We start from the raw sequence: 23,791 nt of genomic DNA on the forward strand, positions 1-23,791 counted from the left end.
AGTTAGTTGACCGTCAATTAACTACTGTTTTTTGACTAGTTCTAATTCTAGTTCTAGTTGCAGCTATGGAAGATTGATTAATTATAACTCTACCTCTCCTTGCAGATTCTGAAACGTGTGTACCGTAGTTTTAGTTGTATTACCAGTTGCGGATTTTGATAAATGAGTAGTTCTTGCTCTAGATCTAGTATAGAGAGATTTGAAAAGTGAGTACTTTTAGTACTAGTTCTAGTTGCGGCATTTGAAAAATGAAAAGTTCTAATTCTAGTTTTAGTTGCGGCTATTGAAAAGTGAGTAGTTCTAGTTCTAGGCCTAGTATAGCGAGATTTGAAAAGTGAGTAGTTTTAGTTCTAGTTCTAGATCTAATTGCGGCTATTGAAAAACGACCAGTTCTAGTTCTAGATCTAGTATGGCAAGATTGAAAAGTGAGTAGTTTTAGTTCTAGTTCTAGTTGCAGGCATTGAAAATTGAGTAGTTTTGGTTCTAGTTCTAGTTGCGGATATTGAAAAGTGAGTAGTTTTAGTTCTAGTTCTAGTTGCGGGCAATGAAAAGTGAGTAGTTTTGGTTCTAGTTCTAGTTGCGGATATTGAAAAGTGAGTAGTTTTAGTTCTAGTTCTAGTTGCAGGCATTGAAAAGTGAGTAGTTTTGGTTCTAGTTCTAGTTGCGGATATTGAAAAGTGAGTAGTTTTAGTTCTAGTTCTAGTTGCAGGCATTGAAAAGTGAGTAGTTTTGGTTCTAGTTCTAGTTGCGGATATTGAAAAGTGAGTAGTTTTAGTTCTAGTTCTAGTTGCGGGCAATGAAAAGTGAGTAGTTTTGGTTCTAGTTCTAGTTGCGGATATTGAAAAGTGAGTAGTTTTACTTCTAGTTCTAGTTGCGGGCAATGAAAAGTGAGTAGTTTTGGTTCTAGTTCTAGTTGCGGATATTGAAAAGTGAGTAGTTTTAGTTCTAGTTCTAATTGCAGGCATTGAAAAGTGAGTAGTTTTGGTTCTAGTTCTAGTTGCGGATATTGAAAAGTGAGTAGTTTTAGTTCTAGTTCTAATTGCAGGCATTGAAAAGTGAGTAGTTTTGGTTCTAGTTCTAGTTGCGGGTATTGAATAGTGAGTAGTTTTACTTCTAGTTTCAGTTGCGGGTATTGAAAAATTAGCAGAACAACTCCTAGTTCTACTAGTATGCGGCCCGCGACGCCATTCTGAGCGGCCCACCAACAAAGTTCCGTGGCATTCAGATTTTGAAATCTATTTATTACTGTTAATGCGTCGACAAAAACTATACGCTGTATAAACAGAACTGGAAATGCGTGTACTCTGAAGCCTGGTTTACTTATTCACCGTGATTACGTAACCTACGTACGTCGCATGAGTAATCCAGGTTCAAAATAATGCCAATAATACAAAGTATGGCCGTGGCAATTGAAGTTACAAGACACCGTTTCCAATTCAAGTTCCAACCTTGTTTGTTAACAGGTATGTGTTTTAAACTATTACGTGAGTAGTTCTATATAGTTCCACTTCTAGTAGGGAGGTTGAAAGTGAGTAGTTCTAGTTACGCAGTTTGAAAATCCAGCACTTGCAAGTGTATGGCGAATGGTCATAAATATCGTGAAAACCGCACACATCGTCACCCCATATACCATCCAGTTAACGGAAATGTTGCGTTTCCACGCATTTTAACCCGGTACATCTCCATTGTAAACTGCGGTAATGAAGTATGACACTACCTATTCTGAGATTAGGAACTTCACTATGGTTTTACATCACACCAAGTGCACTCACGGCGGTGTGGATGGACATAAAATTATTATAGATAATTGTGATATAGCACGCCTGTTTGAAGTCACTGTTCTGATCTATATATTTTGTTGGTCACGCTCGTGTATCATTTATTGTGCTTCGTTGATGGATACGTTCTCTGTTAACAGGTAGGAAGAAGAACATCAATCGCGAGAGATTTCAATGCGTCGCACCTGCCCAGGAGATAGCGGCAAAACTAATGGAGCTGTTTACAGGGTCGGAGTAGCGATGGTCATGGATCACCGAATTATGCTGCATGCATCTACGTTAATTGAAGAGCGTATACTTGAACATCACTCGGAACATATAGGTAGATTGACGGTGGATTAGTTTGTTTTCATGTACGTATTATGGTATTCCGGTAGCGAGAACTGAGTCCTTAATTGACAAAAACATATGCGCAATCGCTAAGATTACTAGACAATACTACGTCAAGCCTGAACCGCAAAACTCATTGGACAGGGAAGCAGCTTAATATCGGCACGGAAGCGAGCTAAATCCCGATTCCGCCATAACACCTTAGATATCGCAACATATCCCAAGTTTTATTAAATGCAACTCCTGAAAAAATGGTCGAAGCGATTTAAACAAGGTGTCTTATTGTCTGTATATCTTGTTTCACATTTCTGCATAATTCAACTCGAACTCATTTAGAACTGGATATGCTCCGGATATGTAATACATATGCTACTGGAAGCGAATTGGTTCAACAATAGTCTTTCGCCATATTGACCACGAGGTATGGATGGTTTATATCTTTGAATTGAAAAGATAAAATCAGACGTATTGCGCGTATTATCGCCTTTCATGTAGCGCATTCTTGTGGGATATTGAAATGACGACCTTGTTAGCAATAAATTGAATTGAATTGACTTATTTGAATGGCAGTATAGCAGTATATGAGAGGGTTCTTCTTCCGACATTGCAAGTTCAGTGAGAAAGGGGAAATGATTAACAACACTGCAAACAGGTTCATTTTTTTTTTAAAGAAATTCGGATACAGTGCTACAGAGGCTATTTCGGTCAGTCTCCATGACAATTTCACAAATAAAGACGATGAAAAAAATACGCCCAAAACTACCTCATACTTTACAAAATGAAAAGTGTTTGAACTAAGTAGCTTTCCATTAAAGACCGTTGAGTAGAAGTGTAAACAGTCTAAAAGCCCGACCACTTGAGTAATAAGTTCAGGTAGGCAGAACCTTCTTGAGAAAAGTAGACGCAGTTAGTTACTGACCGCCTGTGATACGGACACTGGGCATGGTCTCAAAGATCTCAACAACCGTAACGCTACCAATCACAATGGCAATCATGACTATGACAATTCATTTTCACAAAATATTTTTCTCCCTACCTCGTCGCGTAGAACAGCACCTCGAATTCCCCTTCCATCCTGTTAACAAACGCCCGCGCGAGGTGCCACCCGTTTCCGAAGTCTTCCTGCACCAGCTTCCATATCATGCTCTCCTGATTGCCTTGCCGTAGGAACACCGACAGCTCGCCGACGTCCTGATTGGCGTACGAGGTCGATCCGCCGGTCAGAGGGTCTCGTACGATGTGAGTGTCGTTGCGCGCGTGGACGGCGCTGTATTTAGAATCTGCGGAAAGACATCGCGGTTGATGGAGAGAGATGAATTTCCAGGTTTGATTTTCGGGAAACCTCATTTTTGTATTGCACAAATGCATTTCTTTGAACACTATATTCGACCGTTATGATAACCGCGTACCGTAATTTTCCATGTATAATGCGCAAAATGTCAGCGATTTTTTGCCCTAAAATAGGGGAATGCGTATTGTACATGGGTACAACAAGCCTTGAAAAAAATCTCCGTCGATAAAAAAAACTTGAAATCACACTTTTCTTCAGGTTCTAATCGCGCATCACTTTCAGCCAACTTGCCCAGTAATTCGTATTATCAGTTAAACGCGCTGCCAATTAGCGAGATGCATGTTGCCAATGAACGAGTGTCGTCTGCACAACACGCGGTCTCCAGCTGAGTTACTTTGCCGTTTGTACGCGGCGATATCAGGTCAATGATTGCTGCACAGGGGCGCGGCAATCCTCGCTAATTCATCGCGTCAACGACAGGCCTGAAAATCGCATATACAACAGACCATATGCGCAAGACATAATCGCTTGCGTAATCAGTCGCATCTACGAAAGGCTTGGTGAGCATGACATAACCGTTGACCTAAGGAAGCAATCGCATCTGTAATAGGGTTGGGACTTCGGGATCAAATTTGAAATCCCGGGATCGGGATTTCCCGGGATTTTCGCTCCTCAATCCCGGGATTCCCCGGGATTAGAAAAGTAGTAAAATAGACATACAAGTTACACAAATAACATTTAGTCCTTGTGATATTGAATTGACGCAAAACATAAGAGCATCAAGAGTATCATCGATTAGATCAGGGGTCCCAAACTCCAATTTTATCGCGGGCCAATTTCGTAGTTTTTGATGACGCGGCGTGCAGCAGCATCAAATAGGGGTATATTATGTATTTCCCAGTACGCCTTTTTGTCGGACCTTGCAGATTGGCATTCCATACACATTGTGAAAATGTAATACAGTATTGTAATATTCACGGTGGCCACGAAAAAGTCATATTTTTCAATATCATTTAGAAATATTGTTGTGCCTGGCATAATTTGGTGACATAAGGAGTTATATACACAGTCAGAAACCATGCGAGACGACAAATGCATCGTGTCATTGTAAAAGCTGTCGCATTATAATTTAATAGCTAGTGGACGTTTGATGTGTGATAGCGATTCAGGTTTTTGGAGTGGTTTCAGAATGAAATTTCAAGTTCTCAAATCCGAAATCTGAAATTTTCGAGTTTAATATTGTCGAATGCTTGAAAAGTCAAAACGCCGACGTGGGCCGCAAAAAAAGTTCTGGCGGGCCGCATGTTTGAGGCCACTGTTCTAGACAATCAGCCGAGTTTGTGACACTGCTTTATTACCAAAATAAGAGATATGGCGCTACATAAGCCCAGGTAGATGTTGTTTACAAATCCCGGGATTTCATCGGGACCAATCCCGGGATCGGGATTGCTTCAAATCCCGGGATCCCGGGATCGGGATTTCCCGGGGTCCCAACGCTAATCTGTAATACGCCTCGTGCGCAAGATGTCGTGTTTCTGGCCTGAACTATCGCGTCGCCGGCCTCGAAGGCTTTGGCTGCTATCTAACTACCGTTTAGAGCGGTAGTTCTCAACCTGGGGAGCGTGAAAGCATCTGAAGGGGGCGCGAAGAAGCGGTCAACTGAAAAGTTTTCTCGCGCTCTGCGCGATTTACCTCCAATTCACGCGTGTTTCTCTATATATAGACCGAATTTCATGTTTTTGAATTCTCTCATCAACAGTCATAACCTTCCATGCCATCAAACAATCTGTTGGGGTTGATAGCATCCCGGTTGGATTTTGTGATATGACGATAAGGGGGCGCGAAATTGTTCACTATCATAAAGGGGAGCGTGTCTAAAAAAAGGTTGAGAACCACTGGTTTAGAGACAATGCCGTTAATTGTATAATGATTAGCGATCGTTATGTCATCATTGTTCATCAGTGACATCGCAAAACAGAATGACATCGTAAACTAAAACACAACTATTCATGTACTGCGAATGCAGGGTGCGTACTTCGCACTCTTCATGGGTACAGGCTTTTCCCCAGAATTTACATGCCATTTCAAGAGTGCAAATTATACATGGGGGCGTACTATACTGTAAAATTACGGGTAATTTTTTGTAAACTAAACAACTAATCGTCTCCTGTTGTTGATTGTGATATTCATGGTGTTTGTCGACTGCTATGGTCAATTACACCAGGACAATTTTCTTCATTTTTATCCCGTAGCTGCAGACTTGCAGTACGTCCCGCTTCTAGGCTTTTAAAAGACACCGCTTACAGGGATGAGCGATGAGGAGCCTAGATCGTATCTAGTCGTAATATAAGTGAGTGTGAGCCAATTATAGAATCATTACAGATCGGTCCGTCACATCCTTCTCCATGTGACGCATGCGACGCATGTGTACCAATGATAGATGATATCATGACTGACTTCCTGTGGTTATAGCTACAGAGTTTCCATATCATGACTTTAAAAAACAGTGTATTCTGACCCCAAAACTATCACTGACGCATTTTTGAGTCGGCCCCTCACTCGTCCATCATTTATTCGTATATTTAAACTTTTAATGATTCGGAACATCACAAGAGAGCGATGAAATGAAAAGATAGGACGGTGTCGAAACCACTTGGTTTATCGATCAGACACCCGCCCATTAGATTAAATGACGTAACTTCTTCGGAATATGATGTCTCCGTGGGCGGTGGAGAAGGTGTCTCCGAGCTAGGTTTCAACTGACAAACTCTGATGAAATACGTGCCGTTTTACGGTACAGCGCATTGTATAGACCAGTGGTTCTTAACCTTGCTTCCAGCGCCCCCCAGGGGGCGCTAGCGATTTTGAAGGGGGGCGGAAACGCTCAGGGGGCGATATGGGGGGCGCTGGGCTCAGGGAGGCGGTATGGGGGGCGCTGGAGAAAAATGGCTTCGCAGTAGATGATGTGGTAGTAGGACATATCCTTAATGACTATATTCAGAGCGAATTAACACCGAAAACTTCGTTAGTTATAGCCTAGAAAAGACATATAGGTTTAATTTTCCATAGGCGCCTAAATGACTGGCACCGAATGTTCCTGTCTTGGCAATCTGAACCTCAGAAGACGAATTCCATCCGGAAGGGAAAAATAATATGCCAGTGAAGAAATACCAATTTGAAATCGTGTGCGTCTTTTAGTTTAGTACGATTGGACGACAGGGATATATAGAACTAGATATCCCCGTTGGGCGATATCCCTGTTGGGCGATTCTATATTTTTTGATATAGCAGACAGGAGGTCACGAAATAACATCATGCTACGAAGTCATATCAACGGGTCCGCCCGCCCGGCTATGTTTAATTATTACTTACGGGCCCTGCAGTTTCCAAGACACCTCACAATGTTCCCTCTACGTTTTGACGAGTCTGCGCACACTCACAAACTCACTGCGCAGACCCTTGCACAACAGTGCGTAACGACTAAAAAAGGTCATAACTTCGGATTTGTTTTGCGCAACGTAGATTTTCTGGGCGCAGAGACCGTGTCAGCACTGCGCACGTGCGCAGCTTAGAGGCAACATTGCACCTCACTCAGCTCTACCGGTAAATCTGGTAACGTGAGCAGAGAGGACAAGAAATTGTTAGCAATATATATGCTATTCCCGATCTTATTGACCGATTTTATCGTGAATTATGGAAAATTTTCGCGCTTCGCACTGTCTCGCTAAACAGTACAGCTGATTTCTTGGAAAAAGCGAACAACGTGATGGGGGGCGGTCGGTTTATCACCCTATGGAAGCCCAAGACCCAAGTTTTTTCGGCGGGCCTGACGAAGTGTCGTTTCGTTCCTGCCAACGGGTATACGCCCTAAGATGTATAATTATTATTGAGGGGTCCTACCCTTTCAATCACTCATCACTCAGCTCTACCGGTAAATCTGTTTACGTGAGCAGAGAAAGGATAAAAATTGATATTAATATATATGCACTTCCCGATCATATTGACCAATTCAATCAATAATTATTGAAATTTTTCGCGATTCGCGCGTCTAGGCGAGAATAGCTGGCTCAGTAAATGCACTCTCAATGTAGATGACCAGTATCAACAAATAGCGGATAGCTGAAGGGGGCTCTGGGAGCTTATCACCCTACGGGGGGGGGCCAAGACCAACGTTTTTTTAGGGGCTGACGAAGTGCTGTTACGGCCCTGGTAACAAATTAATTGTACCTACGGGCACGCCCGAATATGTTTATTATTAATTACGTGCCGTTTATTTTCCAATACAACATCTCAGTCAGCGCTACTGGTAAATCTGATTACGTGGGCTGAGAGGATAAAAAGTTTATAGCGACATATATATGTAATTACCACCTATTCATTCATGCATTATAGAATATTTTGGCACCTAAAGCGACCAGGCCTAGGCCACACAAACTTTGCTGACCATCGAAATCACGCTACAGGGTTCTTGGGGCGAAGCCCTCAGAAGTTTGGTTTATCACGCTATGGGTGCGCAAGGCAATCGTTTTTAGGGGGGTTGACGAAGTTCTGTTACGGCCCTCCCTCTTACTCATTGTCTTTGGTACATTCCTTACAATATGAGGTTGGGGGGCGCTGGAGCCCGATAATCTTTGAAAGGGGGCGCTGGAGGAAAAAAGGTTAAGAACCACTGGTATAGACTGTATAGGTATGTGAAGATACTGTTAGACATTCTAGGCTATATCAGAGTCAAATTGACCAGTTCTACCGGGTTAGCAAGATAGCAACGCTGAGTACCGTTACCTCCTGAAGTGCTTATGACCTTGCCATGTTTACACTGACACAGCAATTATGAATACAAACAACTACGAATTATTTCGATCACGTCCTGACACACGCAAGAGGCTTTGTTACGTCAACAGTCAAAAATGCCGCCTACTTTCCCTCGCAATATCTATTGCGAAAAACATAGCATTGTAAATGTATTCTATGTCAACATTTGCAACGCGTGGCCAAACGAAAAGGCAAAATCCATCAAAACGTGAGTATCGCACAAAACAAAAAGAATATAATGAGTATTTACTGCGAACCAGTGTGACTTCGGCTGCGGGGAAATAGTGTAGTGTAGTGGTTACGATAAGCGCCCACCAATCTGACGGACCGGGTCCGATTCCCGTCGGAGGTTCATCTGGGCTCCTCTTCCCCCGCCGTTGCCGTTCTTACGGCGACAAAAAAAGCCCAGTAAAACGACACGACGTAAGAAAGCACTCACAAGGAATGGAAAATACTAGTAGACAGGGCCGCGGCTTCAAAAAGAACAACATCGAAAAGAACTGTGACATCGGGCACTCTAGGCTGAGGTGGATGTTAGAGTAGAAGATCGCTACTGATGCGTGTCGTTCTACATCCTCCTATCTGTTCATGACATCGCATTGTGTCTTATCGCATTGTACATTGTGTGTGACTTGACCGATAAAAATATAACCCAACCATGTTATGTTATGTTATGTTATGTTATGTTATGTTATGAGCGGGTGTGTGTCTTGACCTCCAGTGAACTCCTGAGACTGACTCAGCGAACCCCGACCGATTTAATGAGTCATTATACCGAAGGCAGACCGTGACAAAGCAGTTACAGTAAACCATTGGACGCGTACATAGTCCGTTGCAATGTCAATTGTGCGCGCCGATTGAAATGGCCGCTGCATTTCCAAGGTCGAAAAACATTGGCGTTGGCCCGCAGACGCGTGTACGGAATAATTTTCCATATGTATTCCGAAATTAATCAACCATACAACACGGGTGAAATTCCTGAACGAATTTAACCGTAACCTATCTTACCGCTTTGTTTACATTGATCGCACCCGCGAGGAATATCTGATTCGAAGTGAATCGGCATAAGTGTTGTGCCCGATTCAATCTGATACACATCTTCAAATCGCTAATATATATCGATGCATCACGACACCAGCAGAACAGACGGAGTGCACAATTTTATATAGCAGAATATGGACTAGCTTAACAATATGCCAAGTAATATGAAAACCAGTAGGTCAGTAACCATGGCCCATTGCAACACAATACGAGTGTCGAATTCAGGACACGGCGGCATGCTGACAGGTGCCAGACTTGCTAAGTATGAAAAATAAATATCATGTGTACGTAAATAGATGCTAATAAATCAATCGATACGGTTTTAAATCACGGGCCGGCACAAAAAGAAGAAAATGTGGAAGGGAGAAAGGTTTCTTGGGAGCGATGTCATTGTGGCATAATGGCGTATTTTGTAAACGACATTCAATGCATGGCACAGGCGCGCCCCTACCGGTACACAGCTGTTTGAAATAGCACCAAATTAAACGCGACCCTGACGAGGGATGGCACATGGCAGCCTTCAAAATTAAGGTCGCGGCAAACCTGCGCTAAAACAGTTTCAACGCCACATGGGCGACTGTAAGCTCCCTATAGGCTTTACTATATGCATAGATATATTGAATCCGTCATGGCGTTCGAAAACCATTCCCCTGCATTCAAATATTCTATCCATATCAGTCGTTCTTGAACGTTTTGAGCCATTGACGATAGTAAAACTGCTCAACGTACCACACTATCTTCAAATCAAAAACATTAAAAAAGTATGGTTTCATGATATGGAACGACATAACTGTTTTGATATGCCAAGCAGTATATTCTCTATATATCTGGACCACATGTGCACTGAGCAGTGCATATAATTCTACTCTGCCACAGGAGGCCTTAAAACGAAAACATCATAATGCATTACGAAGAAAACATTCCGTATTATCTGCTTTAGTATGAATTGCAGATATTTACCATCACTTAGGAAATATAGTTTATGTATTTTAACCCGCTTGTTTACTTCTCTTTCACCGTGCGCAGATTTCAATATGGAAAATATTACATTAGCGAATTACATCACCATCGTTTTAACGTGGCTACCTCGACGAAGTGGACTAGTTTCCAGCAAATGAGCGTCGTAATATATGTAATTAATTATCGATATATTTATCCATACTCTACCACAGACACTGCTCAAGATGAAATCGCGCGAAAAGCATCACCCTGGAACATGATGTTTGGTCATGGCTAAGTGACGATACTTGCCACAGTAAATGCATTAATTTTGTAAGAATAGCGAAATTTCAAATAGAACCTGGGCCGCTGCTACTGGTGGGAATTGAGTCAAATTTGGCGTCCAGCGTTCATTTAGGGAGCCTGACAATTTGAACGATATTGAAAAGAGATCTGAAGAGAAAGATTCTTTACAGCCACACTGGTGGCGAGGCCTATCAATAAAAATCGATATCGGACTGCAGATACGAATTACCAATACATGGAGATGAGTCTCGCGAATCGCGAAAACGAAATTCTCAGATTATCGAATATTTTATCAGAAATATTCACATGTCGAGTCAGCATATACCTATTATATCGATTTCAGTGCTTTGGTGCGTTCTATTAGCACTCTTGCGCTTAACTGCAGCCTACACCCTGGTACGAGAAACCCACGCACCCCTGAAACGTCTTCGTGGACTATACATACACCCTTGCTGAATAGCCGATAACGCATTAATCGTAGGCTAGATTTGAGTATGTATTCGATCGATTCAGGATCGTTTACGTGTTCGGTGAAATGTTCATTCACTTGAATACTTTTGGCCTGGATGAAAATGCCATGCTTCATACCACTGAGAATATGAGTTGAGCATACCGGGAGGGCTACTTGAACGTTGTAGACAAATCCTTCTCCACGACGGCAACATTATCAACAAAGAATTTCATCAATCAGTCTTACCGCGTGACCCGTCAGGTGCGCACGGCTCCCAACATGGATAGCACGTCACGTCCAGCCAGTCGTAGCAGCACCCCATGGGCTGGCCCTGGCAAGTTCCGTCCAAGCACTCGGCCGGTGACCAGCCAGGACAATTCCAACCGATGTCCTTCTCCGCCATGTGGAAAAAGAACCTGATAATATTAGAGTGATCGTCAAAGATACTTGGAGTAGCCTATTATTTTCATACAATAAATTTTTCATCATTCATTAATATTTCAAGCATATTCAAGTATTAGGGTGGAGGCCGTCGTTCCATCAAGGGTGAATGAATTTGAAAACTGTAAAAATCCGATGGCACGTATTGCCTGCCAATTATACATACTTGAAGGTTGTGGTTATAAACGTAGGCCTAGATCTCGAGTTAGTTCTGCCAGACCCAGTGTTATCTTTTATGCGGAAGACTATACTTGATTACCACTATTAAAATCGTCAGTGCTTTGCTTATATATTGCATAAGCAGGCTGTAGTTTATGATATAGTTTACGCGTGTCCCCCCTCCAAAACACTGTACTCATGGAGTAGTGTCAAGCTCATCCACCGTAGTGAAATGATGTTTGAGAGTGTCAATACAGAACATTTTGTGTTTTGTCTTTCTTCTGTTATGTAACATTATATTTAAGGAAGTAAGGTATCATGCAAAGAGGGTAGGCCTATACGCAAGCAGTTAAAAAAAGTTTGAGAAACCCAGCTCTAGTGGAAGATGATGGTGCGGTTCGTATATAGTATGTACTCATGAGTGGATGACCTTCATTAAATCATATAAACGACATGCGGTTTATCTGGACTCCTCGTCGTCGAACTCACTACCACGGTGGTGCATTGAAAAGCCCAGACTGAAAGTGGGCCGTGCTATGAGTCGGCAGCAGAGACCACGATTGGGACGCATGGGAGCGAGAGAGAATGACGAATGACTGCGAGAGAGATTGAAAGACGTTCCCAAGAATACAAACAGCAAAGACCAATGAACTTTATGAAATTCATGTCGTGGAGCACAAGACCTAGAAAGGCGATAAGTTCCACTGTGCTGTGCCCATTAATACATACAGACATACATACATACATACATAAACGACATGCAAGCGTTTTCATATTCTTACGCCATTTCGCAAGTAGCTGCTGCATCGCGCAACACCGCAGTCTGTAGTCTTGCCGGCGAGTTTGCTGTTCCCGTGTTCGGCTCAACCGCAAAGTAATGCCCATTCTCAGACTGAGTGTCTGCATCAATTGAGGGACCGTTTCCGCCAGCGTCTTTTGCTGCATGCGACAAGTAACAATTTAAAATACAGCCACATCAGATGTATCGGGGTGGGATCCGTATATATTTCTATGGATATTTATTTAGATGCCCAAATATATGCCTGGGTGATGCGACCCCGACGCAGCTCGGAATAATTAATTCGTATGTCATATGAGGCGATATGTGGTAAGTGACAACATAGCTTAGTTTCATATCCGGTTACATTGGTCAAATCCAGGCTAGTCCGCACCTAAAACATTACTAGTGACATGTAAAAACTCCTTGCAGCTCAAAGCAAAGTGTCATAGAACATACAAGAGGTGTTCTACAAAATCCTATAACGGAATTGGGCTTTACTGCAAAACCCTAGATCAGGAATGAAAATCACGAATACCAGACCTGTGTCAAATCACCATGAACACTAAAACAACATGAACGTGTATATCACATAAAAATATATCTTGTCACAAACGACTAACAGTCGATGCGCAATCATGACACAAAAGAAATGAACTCAAGGAGAGCAAATGTAGTTTTATTCAATATTGCCACTGTTGCAACCTTGTCTTTTTTTTTAAAAAAGGCCTTTGTTTAAAACACTGTTTAAAACATGTTTTAGACAAAAAACCGTTAGTTTCAAATGCAACCCTAGCGCAATGTATATGAGATGATTGTTGTGTGGCGAATATGAATAAATATCAAACTCGGAAACGATATACTGTAATCCAAGACACCAATTTTGAGATGAAGGCCTATTCTCCTACCTGTTGTCAGAATCCATTTATATTGCCCGATACTGGAGTCGTAAAGTCCGCACGGCCCGTCCTCAAAGTCACAAGTTCCGCACTGGTCCTCGTCGCTTCCGTCGTTGCAATCTTTCAAGAAGTCGCATTTCTGGTCGATTGGAACCGTAACCGGATCTCCGGGCCCTGCCACCTCACACGTGAACGTTTGCGGAGGTGGGGTTGTGTCGGAGCACCTGTTGTAAAAGTGAGTTTTGTTCAGGGTATATATGTGGTATAGCATTTTCAATGTAGTTTTTTAGCATTTGAGGAAATTTAGAACTTCAGATGCTGCATGTCATGCGAGTACTTCCGTGTATTAGTGTTATGTGCACGATACTACAAATACTGTGGTGTCATACACAAGTACATTGTGTATGAAATAGAAATTTGCATACCAAAGTATTTGTGTATCGCTATATTAGCCCCTAAACGCAAATTTTCCAATAAAATCATTGTACGATTGAAAAGTCGTCCATTAACGGCCGGGTGGAAGTGACGAACAATGACGCTAAAAAATAATGCACATAACAATATATATATATATATGTCATATGATGTACAACATTCGATTTCAATCAAGCCTAAAATGACAATCATATTCTCGTAAACAATGTTTTCATATGTACTACATACCGTCCAGGGATGCTTTTGAAATCGTCAATCGCGTAAATGCCGAATTCGATTGAAGATCCTGGCTTCTCGCCTTGAATGATAACACTAAAAATGCCAGCGCCAGAAACATCCATTGCCGTGTACGACCAGTCGTTGGCTTAGAAATTAAATCCATGAATAAATATGAGTATAAAGTTTATCTGCATATAATTACGTACTGATAACTCCCAAGTTATGCCATATTTCGACAGTATTCCCCTGGGGATCGATAGTCCATACTGTCAAAAAGCCAAGGCTGGAGCCGCTAGTGTACCACCAAAATGAGATGCAATGTTCATTGACCAATCCTTCCGCCCGGAATACTTCTGATAACAGCCTGCAACAATCATATTATTGATGATATAGTAATTTACCACATTAGGACAAAATTTGGCAAAATTATAAGTGACAAGGCTCTGCTATGGTGGGAATAGCTCGTTGATTGTCTGATTGTTTAGTGAAGCCATTATCTTGGAGACAATCGTCACTGTCATTATCGGATATATTTGCGCGTAGGAATGTTATGCACTGTACGCAGTTTTTATATATAACTATTATTTATAGCTTGCTACGGTTTGTTAAATCATGAGATTAAAACAAACTTTATGCACTGCGATGTACCGGTGTCCTTAATCATGGGTTGTTAAAACCTGATTAACACGAAAATTGACTTTATCGATAACACTGCATGGTCAACAAAATGAAAAAAAAAAATGGGCTAAACATCTAGGAGCCGTTCCCGGAGTTTTGTAGGTTAAGGTTGCTGATTAAAAATATCACATTAGTTTTGCCAGATTGGACCTAAAAAGCCTAAAATAACTGTATTTACTCTCGAATATTTCTGTTAGCGCGCGCGTACGGCTTTGCATTGTCCCGTGAGATCTTGGTGTATTTAATCTAGTTGTCGCGTCTTTTGATCATCATTATCAGTCTCGTTTTCTCTCCTTATATATTCAATTGCTAAACTCGTTTTCGTTGGTTACTTTGCTGAACAGACGGTTGGAAGATTCTTGGGATAAAGCATCGTTGTAAATCCTACTTTTGTACCTACTTTATACCTTATATTTCTGCATACTCGTGCTGCCATTTGTGCCGTTTACGTTCTACTAAGCGTTAATTTGGATTAAAAGGTTGTTTGATTTACACCGGCCTTACATTATACCGCCGAGATTAGAGAGGCTTCTGCGCCTTAGTCGCCACACACTCATTTCGTGTGCCGCGCAGAAACAATTTCACTTGGTAGGAAGTAAATCTTCGATTTTTCTACTTTTATACTACGCATAAATAGATAATTGACTATGATGAACCCTCATGTCGTTCTCAGTCATTCCATCGATAATAGCATGGCCTGATGCGAGAACTTTGTTTGTTGAAAAAGCAGTTTGTCAAGCCTAAAAATTGTACTTTTGCACAACGGAAATATATTTTCACCTGTACCAACTGGTCATTCTACCAAGAGTTAAGAGTATAAAGCTACCAAATTTGTCCCTGGAAAGCTTTAACTACAATACTCATATGCGTCTCATCTCTTTTGACTTGTAACTGTATAATTTTCCGCTGAGCCAACAAAGTGGGTATACCTAGTATCCATATCAAACGGAAAGCTTAAATCTGGAATCTTTGATGGACCTCAGATTCGGATACGGATGAAGGATTCTAATTCAATATTAAGAGAGGTGCTCAGTGCATGGAATCTCTTATAGGATGTAGTAAATAAAAATTTTTGGAAGATCACAAAGCCCCCAGCTACAAACAGTTGGTCCGAGGATTGGTATCTGCATATGGAAACCTTGGAGCAAACGTTAGGATGAAATCTCGCTTCCTGTTCAGTCATCTTGATATATTTTCTGGTAATATTGTTGATTAGAGGGAATAGAAAGGTGAAAGGTTCCACCAATACATCAAAACACCAAAAGAAAGATATCAGTGCAGATTCGACGAACATATTATGGCAGACTATTGCCGAAACCTTTCGAAAAACTGCACAAAATTGCTTACAAGCAAAAATAGTACAAGAACCAATTTTGCTTTAAGTCAAGTTATTAATATTATATTCCAACTGATTATTTTGAATTTAAAATGGGTGGTTTACATAAAACTGATGCAATTAATGCAACGTTATCTGAGAATCTAGGTAAATACTTATATACATGATTGGAGTTTATTTATGTACATGATATCCGTGAAAGTCTCCAGCTATGATAAATCTAATCCCCCGAAATATAATTATGTTGGTGTATTTTGATTTAAAACTGTCTTTAGCGCGTAAAATTAACAAGTGGATTGAATTTCTGAACTTTATAGTACGACTGAGCTGATTTTTTATCTAGCCCATAAAGCGGAAATATGAGAATTTAGTCAAAATAGACCCATGGGTTATCTCCAAAACAAGAGCCAATTTGAAAAAACTAAGGCCATATTCGAAATCAATGTCCCTCAGAACCCCTAAAACCACTCTTACTTTGTCTGCCTAAAAATATGTGTCGACCAGTGTAATCAAACATTGTGGTCTCCGCTCTAAGGGTTAATTTATCAACGAAAATTACAGATTCGATAGTATTTTACCCTGTGGGATCCTTGTAACCTTGATTGGTCGTACCGCAGCATAAGAAACATGTAGTACAAAGCCAGTAGAAATCACATTTCTGGGAAGTCATGATCAACCCACACCATTGTCACGAAGTCTAATGAGACAGACATGGTCGGAAAAACACCAAATTATCATTAATGTGATCGAGAAGTGGCATTATGCTCTTTGTGGTAGCATAAAAGGAACATATTTGAACTTTGCCTTTTATACTGTTAAGGCGTCATGATGAGCGGTACTAGAATGGTGATACCTCATGCTCGGAATCAAATCCCCCATAAACACAATTTCGCCCTGATCTATTTATAACCCCCGTTTCATTGTGGCATAATAACCCCAAATAAAGTCAGCAAAGAGAAAATATCCCTTACGATCCAACTCCTTGTGATTGCCCAGTCACTTCCAATACCATAAAGTGACCTCTTCCCGATGTATGATCCCCGGTCGGTCCCTGACCAGAGTACGACCGCGACACCCAGACCCAATCCATTGCTTCAGCCTCGACCTAGGTACATCCACCATAGTTGCATTGCAATCACATAACTGCAACGTTTCGTTAATCACCTGAGTCCAGCCGCAAGTATCCAATTCAAAGTCGCAAGTTCCATACGTCGGACATTTACCAGGAAGGAATTCGATATCGTCGATAGCTTTATCGGCATACGCAGACGTGGACCGGACGCTCTCAAACACAAGCTGGTAATCCACTGCCGAATCAACCGTCGCACGGCCGAGCCTCCAGTCCTTACCAGTCTTAAGAAATTATTCAATGAAAACTTGTTGATGCTTGAAAAATTGGCTGGGCCTACCTGTTCTGACAAGGACCATATTTTAGACATAGTACCGGACTGCGTCCTCGTGTATAAATTCAAGTCGCCAAAGCCATTTTGATCCCCGTACATGTTATACCAGAATTGTACGCAAGTGTCGAAAGACGACGGATACATGGGACTCGAAATCCTGGCGATTTCACCGGGATCGTGCACTCCGACATCTGCAGCATTATTAAGTTATCATTCTCACACGCACAGGCATATTTTCTGAACTTTATGAACATATTCATTAGGAGAGACTGAATCGACATTTCCTAGATAAATTCAATGACATGAACTTTAAAAATATGGTCCGAGAACATATGAGCATGAGACAATATAGCATGCGACACTTCGGCATGCGACAATTGGGCATGCGGAAAATGAGCATGTGGGTTAAATTACGGGTTAGGGTTGGCTTCATGGCTGGGTTAGGGTAGGGCTTGGGGTTAGGATATATAGGGATTATTTTCAGGGTTATGTTTCGGGTCAGGGCGATTTTTGGGGATATAAAGTCACATGCTGAAGTTACGCATGCTAAAGTGTCCCATGCTCAACTGTCGTCTTCCATTGTGTCGAATGCTCATATGTCGTGCAACCCAAAAATATATCATCATCTACTCAGAAGTGTTCAGTTCTATAATACTGTTGATAGGCAAACTACAGTTTGTATTTTATAAACTAGAAAGCCGTTTTGGGATATGTTCGCCTCCCTGTTCTGAGTCAAATTTTCTCTACACCTTGGCAAAATCGCCCGCTGTGTCACGGTAACGATAGTAGCACCTGCTCGTAGTGTCATCGCTCATTTATATTCAGTCACAAAAATGTACCCAAAATAAGGCACCTCCGTTCCGCTGATAAAGGTATGCGACCTCACGACCAAACCTACTTTTTGAAAGTACTTAGTCGAGTACTTTCCATACCTTTGTTTTTCACTTCCACTTTACATAGTCTTGACATGTCTTGGAAATCACCACTACTGATATGGAGTGATTTACGGAGTCCCGTCTACTACGACCTGGGTACAAACACTGACTACTTTGAACACCTCTGTTTCGTTGTATTCTTGGGTAATGGGACTAGGTACTAGAAATTACTTTTCATATGTGATTTTAACTGCACTTCCAATGAGTGTATTTTGTGAAAATACTTTAGAGTCAAATGTCAACTTATATATGACACCTATGTGTAAGTGTCATACCTGCTAAGAAATAATGTCCGGCCGGTGTGCCATACGTGTGATCCCCCGACTGTGGACCAGTCGATGTGTCGCTGCTAATGCCAGTCTTATAAACCCAGTCCCTGTCATCAGAAACGTCATCTTGCGTATAGCCGCAGTTTCCACCTTCAAAATCGCACACGTCTGGCGTGCTCGGGCATGGTCCGGCCTGTTGCAAGTATACATGTATTGTTACACTCTCACTACATTAACATTCAGGTTGTTACGAAGGTTCATTTAAAATAATCACGATCATTTTATTGCATATTACACTCCTGCAGATTTCTTTTATACTTTTTCTTTTTATGGTTACACTTGTTTTTTCTGATGCTTCTAAGTTACAATACAGTTTCATTCTTATATGTTTATTTCTAATTCATCAGATATCCAATCCAATTGTAGCATAGAAATCAATGGCTTTTACTTTAAGTACTTATACTGGGGGAATGTTAATTGAATGTACTTGAATAACTCATTTTTACATGGTCATTTTTACATGTATTTCGGTAGAGTAGCAATATAATGATGCATAGTATGATCAATTTAGTGAAGGAATAAACAACTTAATGACTGTGGAGAAAACAGGAACCTACGAATGCGTCCTGTGCTGAAATTTTTCAAACAAACAAACATAACTTTACCGGGAAAATGATGTCATCAATAGCGATATCTCCGTACTGGCCATTTCCGCGCACCGCTTCAATTGTAGCAACGTATGATCCAGGAGTACCCATGAAAGCTTTCACCAAATACCATCTAAAAAGGCATTTATGAGTCCCGTAAAATCAACAAATAAAAACCGGTATGTAGTACTTCTGTCCCCTTGAAGTTCCGTAAGTCAAGATTTTCGTACCGACGCCAGATGCTGTCGATGTTCTTGAGTAGACATTCAATGCGCCAATATTTTCACCAAACATGTATGTGTAGAATTGAAGACATCGTCCTTCCGAGTCCACAGTAATAGTGGCACTCACCAATCTTTGTAAAAGGTAGCGTTAGTACTAACGGCATTCTTTGAAGCGCCCAAGTATACGGTACACATGTATATAGGCCTACTGAATTTATGATATGACAACACTAGTTACATGAAAACATGTTACATGAAAACTTTTAATCGATTTTTATGGTCATGATCACTAATCCTTTTAAGCTGCGCGCGGGCGCATACTGCTTTTAAAGTCGCCGCGCTCGAAAAAACGTGTGTCGCGCACAAGAAACCCGGAGTGATGACCTTTTTTTAAATAATATTAATAATAAAGTAACCAACACACTACATGGATGCTTACAATTGCCAAGACTACGTAGGCGTGATATTTTTAGAAAATCCACTCCAGCAGACCATTTCTTACAAACACAGCTGTCTTAACAACAATACTACAATGGAACGCACATAAATCCATACTCCCTACATCAAATAATACTAGGTGAGATTTAGATACCTTGCTGCTGCGTCTTGAGCGATATTGTTACTTTCCAAATATGCATAGTATCCTGTGTAACTGAGTAGCGTATGATCAGCTGGGGGTCCCGTACCAGGGGTCAGTGTTTCACCCTGTTGGATCGTATATGTAGCCCCTCCACTATTGTCGTTTGTCCAGGAACACACTGTACCGCTTTCGAAATTACAATCCCATTGTGTTGGTGCCTAATAAAGTAAAACATCACAATATTGCACTTCTAATTGCTGTACTTGTTATAAAAATCAATACTTGCTATTTATCAGAAATTACTCCAACACAAAAACATTCAAAACATATTTTTACGGAGGACGGAGTAGTGAAACGAAAAACACACTGGAGAACGCAGCAAGCAAATTTTGGCACTGGATTTCAGAAAGGAACACATTTATATATTTATATGACAAAGTTTTACAATGTTACACAGTTATAAAAAATCCGTTACTTCTGCATATAGGCTAAGACCGTGACAGGTAAAGTCACTTATCAGTAAGTAAATATGGTATACAGTTGCATTATAAGATTCTTATTGTGTTACGATGTAACTGTATGATTGCATACATTAAACTAAAAAATGGAATTTAGGAATGTAGGATACGTGTTAATACCAAGATAGAACATATTTATATAAGTATTTGCAAGACTATATGCAATCTTTGTAGTGATATCCCAATGAAATACTGAAAAAACAATCTAACCGCGGTGGTTGGAATTACAGCAGGTGTAGTGGTGGGTATCACGGTTCCATTGCAGGCTGCTGTCATGTCCAGGCTGATATCATCAAGAGCAATGCTGCCTAGATCCGCAGACGACTGCTTGAAAGCTTCGAACACAAGTCTGAAGAAATCAGTCAAAGTCAGAAATGGATCCATTACAATGATTGTCATAAATGTAGTTCCGAACAGGTCTGATCATTATAATTTCGAAATTTCAGAGTACCTAGGGTGTATTGTTTCAACTATCATATTCAACCAGTAGACTCAACTAGGAGATGTGTAGATAACAAAGGTCATTTTTTATGCTATCAAATGCTTGGACAAATGTGACAAACACGCACCAGCTTAACAAAACTTGCATTGCCAATGGAGATATAATCAGTTACACCAATCAATAAAATTTGATACACAGTTTGAAGCAAGAATCATAGTAAACAAGTACAGATTTTGGATTTTTAAAACGGAGTCGGAATAAGATTTTCATAAGTATAGGACAGACTTGGATCTTGGCTACCACAGTGATAAAAATACGATACTAATTCATGAAGATTAGTGGCGAAGTCTCAATTAACTACAAATTGATGTAAAACCACACCAGGTGAAACCAAAAACACATTTCAACCTCCATTGCTTGTCGAATTTGATGTCCAACGCCGAATTGAGCCAGTAATCGCCCTTATCTCCGAAATCGAAGAAAAGCATATTATCCGGGTCAATGTTTTGCAATTTCTGGTCCGCTTCCTGGATATAGACTTTCAGGGTTCCGACAGCCGGACCCGTCATGTGGTACCACCATCGGAAACAAGCAGCGTTGGTCGGTTCATGCGTTTCACTGGCTAAGTATGCGTAACTCGGAGTATTTACAACACCCGTCACGTAAGCAAAGTGGCCTGAAACAAACAAATTAACTCACAGCACAGGAATTCAAAGAGATTATTTAATTTCAATGTTGTAGCCTTACCTAAAATTTAACTACAAGCAAGTTTTATGATGGTTAGTGGACAATCATGAGGTAAACAAATCACTAGTATAATGATGTCACAATATATCGGTGGTAATTATGTAATGTGTATTGGGGGTGGCGCAAGACTTGGAAAACCGCACAAGGCTATCTCTACACCTTCCGTGGCCAGTGGTATATGCACATCATGCATTCATGGTATGCATATGAACAGATCGTGTGTATGTGTATCAAGTGTCGGTGTTAATGCCGCAAAAAGACATCAAGGACCAAAATATACTACGTTCTTTCCTTTATATCGAACAAGAAATGAAAATATTTGCATCATGTAGGTAACATGTTAACATGTCACACTGTTAACTATGGTAACCGTCCTTCACTAGTGTTGCTGTCTTTTATTTACTTTTGTTTATTTCGTTACTCTTTGCGGTGCTACTTGACTGAGAGAAAAAATTGATCCATATTATAATTAATACTGCCAATATGCTTGGGTGACTCCGGCCTAGAAGACTTCGGTCATATCGGGTCTCCCAGTCTATACCGTGCAAATTATAGTGAGGAAAAAATTTAAAAAATGTATACTATTGGTCGTGAATGTTTGTGGACATTGCCTTTACTATATTTCATGGTTGACGAATAAAAGAACTCTCTCTCTCTCTCTCTCTCTCACATGGTTATGAATAAGGCAAGACTGCCACACGACTTATCGTTTATGACTAGATATGATAGTTAGAAATCATGTAACAAATTACTGCGATGCGAATTCTGAAAAAGTGCTGCTGCAATACATTCAGCATTAGCGCTAAAATGAGCTGAAATTAAATGATATTGTCTGCTGCACACAAGTTCACACTGTCACCCGTCAGTGTTGCTTTGATTTCGTTTTTTCTGTTGATTACATTTCCTACTTACCTGAGGAAAGAAATTGATTATTACATTCAAATATGAAAGACTTGCACAGTCAAGTCATATTGGGTCTCTCGATCATTGCCATCTTAATGACAGTTCGGGAATTATAAATAACAAATTGTTTTGATAATTGCATAAAATTGCATAAATAATAGAAGTGCCTTCTTTATATCAAGGTTGATGAAATGAACGACTCCCAATCATTCTCTCCCTATCACAAATTTTGTGCGGATTATGAGGCATCAAAAAGAAAACCTAACTACACTATTACACCTCAGGGTTATGAAAGCATACAATACCTTGAGCAGAACCGGTCGTCTTATCGTTTGCTGGACCTGGGAATCTACTCGGTGTGTCACCACTCGACCAGATCCAGTCGATGTCATTTTGAGGTTCGTTCGCCCAGAAACACAGATCTTGCTCAAAATCGCAAAAACCTTTGGAAATAAAAGATTGATACTCGTCAGAGTCAAGCTACATTCTGCGAAATGATTGGTAACATTACCTGCAGGTGGGCATTCCCCTTCAAGTAAAACTACGTCGTCAATGGCCATATCACTTGTTGTCGTCGTGCCACGCACTGCCTCCCAGACAAGCTGAATCAAAAAAGGAATATGGAATACTGATGCGCAAGTGTTAGACAGACATACAGACAATCGCACCGGCACTTTATAGCTTTGTAAAATATAACCATGAATTTGACTGGGATTGGCGATAGGATCTCTTAAGCTCTTATTACTCGCAGTGACAAAACACAAATATAGGAAAGAAGAAATAGCAACTAAATTAAAATAACGGCAGTTGTGGCAATATATCAACAGTGAAAATATGAAATTGGAAGCAGTAAATAGATGATAAATGAAACATTAGATAATAGTAAGCATATGTCTCCAGTGCTCACTGAAACTGTGCCTAGAAAGACGACTATTTATTTGGAATCTGTTCAGGTCATTTAATGAAGTATGATGATATCGTATATTTTACTTGAATATGAAAATAAAATCAGCAAGTGGATCAATATGACAATTGAGCGAGGAAATTGTCAAACCCTTGACGCCATCAAATGTTTGGTGTATATGAGATGCGTTTATTACAATATGACAAAATAAATACCAAGACAAAAATAGTTAATACAAATGAAACTAAAATATATGAATTTGGTTCCTGGATGAAACCAATCTTCCAAAGAACCATTGCATGGCCCATGTTGGAAAGGGTAAGACA

General features: G+C 40.7%; 2 protein-coding genes across 9 annotated transcripts in view; one reads left to right on the top strand and one right to left on the bottom strand.

Annotated features, from left to right (window-relative positions):
- LOC145446927 (MAM and LDL-receptor class A domain-containing protein 2-like) overlaps window positions 1-23,791 on the bottom strand; it is a 229,516-nt gene that overhangs the window by 110,233 nt on the left and 95,492 nt on the right. For both annotated transcript variants that reach the window (XM_080325301.1, XM_080325300.1), the window contains exons 105-121: window positions 23,073-23,163; window positions 22,867-23,004; window positions 21,320-21,587; window positions 20,680-20,818; window positions 19,964-20,169; window positions 19,338-19,502; window positions 19,166-19,280; window positions 18,507-18,693; window positions 17,303-17,487; window positions 17,058-17,246; window positions 16,865-16,998; window positions 14,086-14,243; window positions 13,889-14,024; window positions 13,235-13,449; window positions 12,331-12,487; window positions 11,195-11,364; window positions 3,145-3,388 (exon numbers count right to left, since the gene is read on the bottom strand). In XM_080325301.1, the coding sequence (XP_080181427.1) occupies window positions 3,145-3,388; window positions 11,195-11,364; window positions 12,331-12,487; window positions 13,235-13,449; window positions 13,889-14,024; window positions 14,086-14,243; window positions 16,865-16,998; window positions 17,058-17,246; window positions 17,303-17,487; window positions 18,507-18,693; window positions 19,166-19,280; window positions 19,338-19,502; window positions 19,964-20,169; window positions 20,680-20,818; window positions 21,320-21,587; window positions 22,867-23,004; window positions 23,073-23,163 (2,897 nt within the window). The remainder of the gene's footprint in view (window positions 1-3,144; window positions 3,389-11,194; window positions 11,365-12,330; window positions 12,488-13,234; window positions 13,450-13,888; window positions 14,025-14,085; window positions 14,244-16,864; window positions 16,999-17,057; window positions 17,247-17,302; window positions 17,488-18,506; window positions 18,694-19,165; window positions 19,281-19,337; window positions 19,503-19,963; window positions 20,170-20,679; window positions 20,819-21,319; window positions 21,588-22,866; window positions 23,005-23,072; window positions 23,164-23,791) is intronic.
- Window positions 1-23,791, top strand: part of LOC145446931 (armadillo repeat-containing protein 8-like) — a 393,366-nt gene that overhangs the window by 49,754 nt on the left and 319,821 nt on the right. The window lies entirely within an intron of this gene.

The sequence above is a fragment of the Botryllus schlosseri genome, chromosome 9 (assembly GCF_051294905.1).
Source record: "Botryllus schlosseri isolate E-star chromosome 9, Bs_hap1, whole genome shotgun sequence".
In the NCBI taxonomy this organism is placed as follows: domain Eukaryota; kingdom Metazoa; phylum Chordata; class Ascidiacea; order Stolidobranchia; family Styelidae; genus Botryllus; species Botryllus schlosseri.